Here is a 9,299-nt window from a genome sequence, read left to right on the forward strand (position 1 = left end):
GCCATGCCAGCTCTGAACTGTATGCAGAATGAAGCTAAATATAGCTGAAGCAAAACAGCTCTTTCACAATCTTTTTCCTTTGGGACTGTACTTCATGCAGTTTTGTGTATTTAGCTCTGGGATGAAAGACAGTGGCTGCTGTCTCATTTCCCTGAAGAGCCTCTCTGTCTTTATGTACCACATAAAGGTAAGAGTACAGGAACTTCCTCACTTCCTCAGGCATAAAGACAAAAACCAATTCTAAAAATCAAGGCTTTATACATTTGCTTTACATTGGAATTGCCAAATCAATGTTTCTCCAATCACAAAAATTCATAACAGTCGCAATAAATTAATTAGTGAATTCACACAGGAAGGGAATAGTCTCACCATGAAGAAAGCAATACTTCATATTTCAGTAGTTGGAGCACAAATGTCATTTGGCAAGAGGCAAAAATCAAGTGATTTTCCAGCTATTTAAACACAAAGCACAGCTTCAAGCTAATTAATGCTGTACCAGACGAGCCAAACTCTAATAAATTTGTATAGTAAGGAGTGGAAGAGGCTTATGCAAAAACCATCATTGAGCTAATAATATACGAACCCGTGCTCCACTGTGAAGTTCTGTGAGTGAAACAACCCACCCTGCAGTTTTATACAAATAAACAGAAGCCCCTTTTCAGATAGAATGAGGATGTAGCTCTCCTCTTCCACACAAAGACTGACTTCTGTAAGTCCCACAGTCCTAATGGGACAAGAGAACAAGATTGTCCTCCTTGAACTATACCAGGGAGGGAAGATGTATTCATTGGAAGGGTAAGGAATAAAGTCCCACCGTACAAAAAGAAATCCCAAATGCCTTCTTTAAAATAAACTTAGGCCCTTACACTGTCATTCATTTTGACTGACTGATTAATAGCTGGTATTAGGATGCCAAAATAAACCAATCTTACAGGTTGCTGGATTTATTTTTGAATTCAGTTCTTTATTTTCAAAACTGGTTCTGACTGGCTGCAAAAGGACTGGGCAAATCAACATTAACATCAATGAAACTTGCTTCTTGTTGAGCATACCAATCAAATAAGCAAATGCACAAAGACTGCTTTTAAACAGATGTTGATCAATATTGGTCTTTCCTCCCAGAAATTGATTTTCTCTGGCAATTAAATACTGTCCTGACAAACACAGTTTTAACTGTGCCTTGAAATTGATAACATTGCTCCTCAGATCAGTTTCCTTTCCATTTCACTACACCTCTGGCCCTAACCCCCAAACCTGTTACTAAGACAGACAATCCTGCCCCTTCAGTTTTCTTTCTGAAGCATCTTCGTGTTGCCCCCTACTTTCCTTTTTACACAAGGAAGATTATCAAGAATATCAGGTTCTCAGTACTTCAAAGCCTTCCTCTGCTACGACACAAAAAGGAGACAACCCAATGGTGGCTGAACACCTGCTATGCAAAGCTGCATTCCTCTTTCAGGAGCCACATTTGCCATTACCCTTTTATTTTTCTCTCTCCATATTAGCCTTATTCTGATCCTCTCATTACATCCTGTTACTCTAAGTTCTCTCACCTGGTGCTAAAAATGAAAATCACATAGAAATTACAATCTCTGTTACAATTCTAAATTGGCTGTCTGGTAGCTATCTATCCATTCTTTACTGGTTTGTCCATGGCACACAGGGCCCAGGGGGAGGATGGAAGCAAACATGAATTAATTGTTCCATCTTTATTTTCTTGGAACACAATCAAGTACCTGCATTTGAACTTCATGGGTAAGAAACACTCATTTATAGCCATGTGATAGCCAATGCCTTCATACTCTGTACATTCTGATGTTTTACACTAGAAATCCACTGCAGTCCAGAAGCACTTCATGTTGGAAAAGCCACTTTAGCTATTTGTAATACCTGAGAAAAGTACTATTAATTTTTTAAATTTAATATTCAAATTGATTAATGCTGACAGCTTCTTTTGGCAATAGAACTATCACTGAAGGAGTGATAAATTTGTTCTCAATGGGATAATTAATGACTGGCATGTCTGACATTTAACAGGGACCAAGAATTGTCGGTTCTGACTAAACCACTAGTGCTGGTTTATACTGCAGGTACATGAGCCTTATTTACATACAGCCTAAGATCTCTGCAGCTTCCTGAAAGCAGCTTGTAGCAAGGCGGGCGTTGGTTCTCTCCTCACAAGTAACAAGCAATAAGACAAGAGGAAAGGCCTCAAGTAGAGCCAGAGCAGGATTAGATTGGGTATTAGGAAAAATTTCTTCATGGAAAGGGCTGTCAAGCACTGGAATAGGCCATCCCTGTAAGCTTCTAAGATGTCCAGATGTGACACTTAGGGACATAATTTAGTGGTGGCCTTAGCAGTTCTGGGTTAATGGTTGGACTCAATTATTTTCAACCTTACCAATTCTATGACTGGGGAAAAGGGATATGCTACAGGGGAAAAAAAGTTTACAATCTACCCCAGCTGAATCAAGGCTAAAATATTACTCTTTTAACAGGTTGCCAGCATTTATGCCATGCAATGCGAGGCTAGTATTTTACTTAAGACATATTTACCTGTGGAGAAGAGGTAGAGCTCTTCGCTAGGCTTCAGAGACTTAAAAAACCAAAAAAAACCATCTGAACTCAATTTCACATAGGTTTCATTAGCACCACAGAACTTTTGAAGTTTAACAGACTAAACTCTCATTGGTTTGACCGTGCATCTTTATGAAAAGAAGGATTAGATGCAATCTTCAGGATACAGGACTATCAACACTATGTTGAAAGGAAAAAGACACATTCAACAAGAAGGAAAGAAGTAGCAAGGCAACAATATTTCAAGGCGTCATTTAAGATATCCACATTTCTAGTCAGACCATTGAAAATCCTTCATTTATCAATAAGAATACCATCACCTCTTTTTGAAAGACTTAAAAGCTTAGACAAAGGCCAACTCAAACCTAACTCTACACCTCCAGATCCTACTGCTCACCTTCTACTAGCTGGTCCAAGGAGGAAACCTTCTTGGAGCCATCAATTGTGTAGATTGTTCTCACTCCCTGGGGCAGGTTGACATTGTCGGACAGAGTTCGGGTCAGGTCGGCCAGGAGAGCTTCGAAGGACCTGAAGCGGTCAGGGGAGATGGCGTATACAATCCCTTTGAAGTACCGGTCTCCGTTACGGTAGAAACGAACTTTCTTGGCCTTCTTCTCAGAGCTCAGGGTCTGTAGAGTGCGGGTTCGGTAAAAGCTGCAGTGGGCACTGTGGGTAGGGCTGGGCAGACCATTCACCCGGGACCCTCTGCCATATCGCTGAGCTTTGTCACGCTCATCAAAATGCTCCAGCTCCATATCTCTCCCAAGGGACATCTTGGAAGTTCAACCTAAGGAATGCACAAGAGGAGAGAAAAAGTTTCATAAACCTAGAAGTTTTAAGGGATCTCAATTTAAGACTTCCTGTTCTATACAACACTCTTACAGAGGACTACTTCTTAGGTTGAGAAAAAAGTTTGAATAAAACCATGCTACAGTCATGTGGTCATGTCACACATAAGCCTCTTGCCATGCCTTAAGTATTACATTTAAGTTAAATGTCCTAATAACATCACTCATGAACCCAAATGCTAATGATAAGCAAACACTGAGAAATGTTTGTTCAAATTCAGTATCTCGGAAAATGAGGGGACCAAGTTGACCCACTGGAAAAAAGGAATAAATGCATCAGCTTTCTACTTTTTCTCATGTTATATTCAAGTGCTATTTGAGTCTCATCTACCTTCTCAGCTGTTTGCCCCCACTAAACTCTTGGTTCCAACTGTGACCTCAAGAGGTGTTGTTTCAGAAGGGCTGCCAGTTGCCAACAACTAAGAAATTAAGAAATTTTCAGAGGAATAGATCTGGCAGGTTGGCAGTGAGAATCAGGACTATCACACATAGTGGGTCAATCCAAATGTTAAAAACTACCTGCATATTCCAATCATTGGTTTCCTCATAGCCTAAGCTTTGTAATAAATTATTTCAGTTGTCCTTGCACAAATGCTTTACACACTCTGAAACAACAGATGGGCTCAAAGGGCACAAAATTAAAGAAAAAATATATTAGGAGACAGTGTTTTTCAATGAGCAAGCTATTTCAGGGCTCTATGTCTTGCAAGATGTATTATTAATATCCTAAGCCTAATATTCAGATTAAGGCCAACAGCTTCGTTTGCCATCACCAAAGGAGTGATAAAATCAGTGCCATTGAGCAAATAAGCAATTGGTCTCTCCCATGTTTCACTGTGAGAAACACCCCTCAGCCTTGACCAAAACAATCCCAGTTGTTCAATACAGTTTACATAAACAAAAGTTGACATGTTCTGAAATAAAATCAAGAAGGCAGATACTTCTGTTACTTTTTGACAACCAACACAAGACTAAATAATACAAAGTGCACATTAATCATTGCAAACAGAAGACACAAAAATTTAAAAAAATACAATAATAAAAAGATCATTAGGTTCTAAACATACTCATTTTAATTTAGGAGCCACCTAGATTTGCAGTTGCCTGCAGAATAGTAAAGCACTGAAAGTTTATTTATAGCACAGATACATAGACCTAATTTAGAAGTGGCCTCTCTCATTGATTTCCAATAAAAAGACAAAAACCAGCAAGCACTAGCTTTGCTTCAACCACTCATAATGATGTGACCATTAAGAAAAAAAAAATGTATTCAAACCAGCTGTAGAACAGTGGGAGGAAATAGAGGAAAACTTACAGATGCTCTTTGACTTGCAGAAGTTTGTATTAAACCAATGATTATACAGTTGGACCCTGATGCTGCAAAGCTGTAGGTGATGTGCTCAGCAACTTCTCAGAGCAGTCCATGTGCTGGACCAGCACAGGCACCTAAGGCAAATGTGAGGCCCTAGCTGAAATTATTTACCCTACTTTGGTTACAGCTCACAACTGAATTTGTTACACTGACACAGGATCATATGCTCATGTACAAATGCAGGATTTATACTTGTAAATCCTTCAGAAGTACCTACACACAGTACACTGTATGTGTTTTCTTATACATGTGAAAAAAAAGACTAATCTCTGCTTTTCCCATGCACACTACATCCCATTTCAGTGAAATGAACAAGAACATTTGCTGTGGCATTTCACTCTATATGTTAAATGCAAAATACAGCTTAGTGGCCACATTTTAGGATTGAGAACACACCATCACTGCTTCCATGTTAAAAAAATTTTGTCAGTTATTTCAATTCCCATCCATTTCCAGTGAGAACCTGTTATTCAGATTTAAACAATCCCAGAATGCACAATTCAGAAACTGTATCTCTCAAGCAATTCCCATGCCAAAAAGAATGGATTTTTCTTAGGTCTGCTGTTATCTTTGCTTAAACCATCTCTAATACATCCCCTTCAGAAAAAAAAAAAAAAAAAAAAAAAAAGTTTAGACGAAGATATTCTCTTTCAGCTTTATTAATTTTGGATGAGGGGCAAGAAGAAGCGTGAGTCACTGTCCTTTCTTCCACACGTTTATGCTTTTATCAATACTATCTGTAATTCCCAACTACATCCTCAAAACCGAAATAGAGCTCCCCTATAGCTCCACAGTCCTGGTATGTAGAGAAAAGCGTGTGTAAACCACAAGGTCAGAGCAGACAAAGAAATGCTAAACAATTTGATCTGATGTTTCCGTTTATGTGTATAAATATATAGTCTTATACAGGCAAATACGCAAAAACGAACAGACACGCCCCTGAAAAACCACCATGCCAACACTTCACACCCTAACATCTGTTAAGGAATTATTTATAATACAGGTGTGGGTGAGCATTTCCATGAAAAAAACACGCATGCTGATTAAAAAAAAAACCCACCACACTACGCCACGATGTGACTGGCACCCAGCGCAGACCATTCGGCGACCAAGCAGAGCCGGATGACCACTAGGCACCGGGGGAGGGCGGCGGGTCTGGTGGGGGAACACGGATGCATGCGGCAGCGGGCTCACGAAGATGGGGTTTATTCTGCTGGGGTAGGGGAACCGTGTGTGACACACGCCCATTCCTCCGGAGCTGGCACCGGGCACCTCAGCCCCCCGCGGGGTGTCCGAGCCGCGGGGCACCCGGGGCAGCGCCGCGCCCGCTCCTCGGGGCCGGACCCGCTCCCGCAGCCCGGCACTCGCTCCCCGGGGCCAGACCCGCTCCCGCAGCCCGGCACTCATTCCGCACCCGCGGAGCCGCCCGCGGCGCCCGGCGGAGGCCGCCGCCCCACACAATGGGCACAGGTGCATCGCTCCGCGCCGCGACCGCGCCCCGGCGGCCCCTCACGCCGCAGCCCCCGCGCAGGGCAGGACAGGGCAGGGCAGGGCAGGGCAGGGCAGCCCCGGCCCCAGCCCCAGCCCCGGCCCCGGCCCCGGCGCTTACCTGTTCTCCGCAGCCTGGCGGGCACCTCCTCACTCAGACCGGCCGGCCGGGCGCGGAGGGAAGGCGGCGGCTCGGAATGGGAAGCGGCCAAAGAGCGGCGGCTCCCGCCCTCCCCCCGCGACCACCCGGCTGTAGGCGCAGTAGTTGCCGCAGAAAGCGGCTCTGCTGCCTTTGTTACGCCTCCCCTGGCTGTAGCGCGCTGCTGGGGAGCCCGGGCTGCAGCTGCTTCGCCTTTCTTCTGCTGCTGCCGGTTGCAGTGATTTGCATTAGCCCGGCCCTCATTGAAATGCGGCTCTTCACACCAGCCTCTCCCAGGCGCTCTCCAGAGGGCGGCGCCGCCGCCGCTGTCTCCCCCTCTCTCTCTCCCGTTGCGGGCCCGCTTTTCCATGGGCGCTGCAGGAATGCCGGAGCCGCTCCGGGCAGCGCGCCGGGTGCCAGCCGAGCCCTGCCGGGCCCATCGGGCACCATCCCGGTGGGATCTCCCCGGGGCACATCCCGGCCCGCCCGGAGCCTCCCTCCGCCCCGGGCAGCCCCGGCCTGGGAGACGTGCCCGATCCGGAGCTGCCTGTGCCCGGGGCAGAGCTGTGCCTGCCGAGGGGGGCATCTGGCCCGAGTCCGAAAAGCGCCTTGGGAAGTGATTTTAGCAAATGGGTATGTTGGCATGTCCAGGAGGTTCGCCTGGGCGCGAGGTGCTGAAATCCCACCGAGTTCCCAAAGCCCCATGACGTGACTTGGGTGCTGAATGTGGGATTGATGTGGAATTTAGGCATTAAAACCAGGAACCATGCTTATTCATACCAATCGCTTAGTTACAACTGACCTTGGAGGTGACTAAATTCCATAGATGCTACAGGTTTTAGGATGAAATTTCTCAGAACGTGTATTTGGCTAAAGGCATCTCAGGCTTCATCTGACTGAGGCACCCAACCCCTGAGCCCCTCGGGTCTTGCAGCATATTTGTCAAGCCAACCTCCACACAAAACTTCAGCTCTACTTGATGCTTTCTCCTCATAGGCTTGTTATTCTTCACTTTAGTGTAAAAATTTCAGTGGTGAGATCCTTCTCACAATGAAGGATCTGGTTTGCTCCCCTTTGTGCAGCAAAGACTTCAGCCCTCTTCTGCTTGTCAGGTAAACAGCCTGTGGTCCAGGGGGACATGGAAGAGAAGAAAACACAGTCTGTCCCTTCTGTTGGAGCTGCTCCACTCTAAAAGAATTAAAAATGCATTAGATCAGAGAGAGGGAATTAGTCTGTAACCTCATGGTTATGGCACTCATTTGGGAAGGACAAAAGATGGCTTTGTGTGTCTGTATTACGGACAATTTATGTGTTTTATATCCATAAATCCAGGGACAATCAGTGGAGCAGGGACTTAAGCCCAGGGTGCCCTGCTCCCTTTGACAGACCTTTAATCAGAATAGAGGTTCCTGTTTAATCTCTCTGAAGGCAAACCAAGCCTTCCGTCTACAAAAAATGTAAGAGGCTCAAAAGAAGGGGATGGAGCACTCCCTTTCTTTTCTTATCCCCCAGAGAAGTCCATATGTAGGTTCTTAGGAGACAGGAGATTCCCTAAAGGAGAAAAACTAATTGTTGCCTTGTCTTCATCATCCTGGAGGAGTTTTTTAATCACTAAAGAACAGAGCAAAAAGGAGACTTCTGGCTACACATTTTCCCCTAGATTTGAAAGAGAAATGAGCACCTATAACCTTCAGAAAAACCTCTGCTCAAATGAGTAATAGTATTAAAATACCTGAACATCAAAAAGAGTCAGAATTCAATGTCCAATTGTGTCCTCAGCACACTCTTACCACCTAGCTTAGTTTTTTGGGGTCTTGTTCTAAGTCACTTAACTCTTCCCCGATGGACAATGAGGTGCAGAGTCACTTTACTATAAAGGCTTGTTTTTCAGGTGCCAGTTCCTAAAAAATAAGCGAGCACATCCACATTGAGTATTTCACCAGCTTTTTAGTCTGTTGGGTTTGAAAATGTCCTGGTCTGTGCTTAGACAAAACAGATACCAGTGATATTGGTAACTTTGGTATATGTGGGTGGAGAATGGAAACTAATATTAAAAGAATTCTGGTAGTCTTACAACAAAACTTTATTCTTTAAACCACTTCTTTTGTAGGTCAACAATCAAATAAAATATTCATGACAGTCTTAAATTATAAGAAAAAGCAGACAATCACAAAGATTAGAGATGGAAAATACCACTGTGGTCCTGAAAAAGGAGTGTCTTTTAACATTCTTCAGTGCTATTTTGTTCAGTTCATTGTAAATGTCTCATTTAAATGTCTCGGGGCTTCTGCACCCCAAAGGAAACATCCCTTTAAAGTTGAATTCCTCCAATGATAAAGATGTTTTTTTCTGATAATCAGGTTAATGGAAGTTTCTTATATTTCAACTCATTACTTTAGCTATAGTGCCCTGTATTCACGTACATAATTTATTTCTCCCATTGGTGTTTACATCTCCCTGACATGTATTATTAACATCTAGCCTAAGTGTTCAAAATATTTCACAGATGTTTAAGAAAGACCTTCACTCTGACTATATCAAAGAAGGTCAAAAGAAAAGAATACAGCATAAATTAAGGCAAGAGTATAAAACCAGTAGGAAAGTATCTTTTAAAACATGTTGTTTTGTTCATTTGAAGTTTTGTGTCTAACATAAAGACACAACACACTAGTGTAGTCTGTCAAGCATTCTGACCATGCTTTTATTTTTAAAGCACTTTAAAATATGCTTTACCTTTTTTCTTGTGTTTGTTCTCCATTTGAATTAAAACAGTGCAATTCCAAATAGAAACAAAACCTGAATAAAATATTGGAACAGCTATAGAATAATCCTGTTAACAAAGTATACTGTTTTCCTAATAGAAAATTGTCTTTCC

At 43.3% G+C, this 9,299-nt stretch overlaps 1 protein-coding gene across 3 annotated transcripts in view; it reads right to left on the reverse strand.

Annotated features, from left to right (window-relative positions):
• DCLK1 (doublecortin like kinase 1) overlaps nt 1-6,688 on the reverse strand; it is a 236,306-nt gene extending 229,618 nt beyond the window's left edge. For 2 of the 3 annotated variants that reach the window (XM_054271730.1, XM_054271731.1), the window contains exons 1-2: nt 6,407-6,684; nt 2,975-3,364 (exon numbers count right to left, since the gene is read on the reverse strand). In XM_054271730.1, coding sequence (XP_054127705.1) covers nt 2,975-3,350 — 376 coding nt within the window. In that variant the 5' untranslated portion in view covers nt 3,351-3,364; nt 6,407-6,684. Of the gene's footprint in view, nt 1-2,974; nt 3,365-6,406 lie in introns of all 3 variants that reach the window. The other variant, XM_054271733.1, reaches the window with a different exon arrangement.
• Nucleotides 6,689-9,299: the final 2,611 nt, after the last annotated feature.

This window comes from Melozone crissalis, unplaced genomic scaffold (assembly GCF_028551555.1).
Source record: "Melozone crissalis strain CALT ecotype California unplaced genomic scaffold, PUWL_Pcris_2 ptg000013l_1, whole genome shotgun sequence".
Taxonomy (NCBI): Eukaryota; Metazoa; Chordata; class Aves; order Passeriformes; family Passerellidae; genus Melozone; species Melozone crissalis.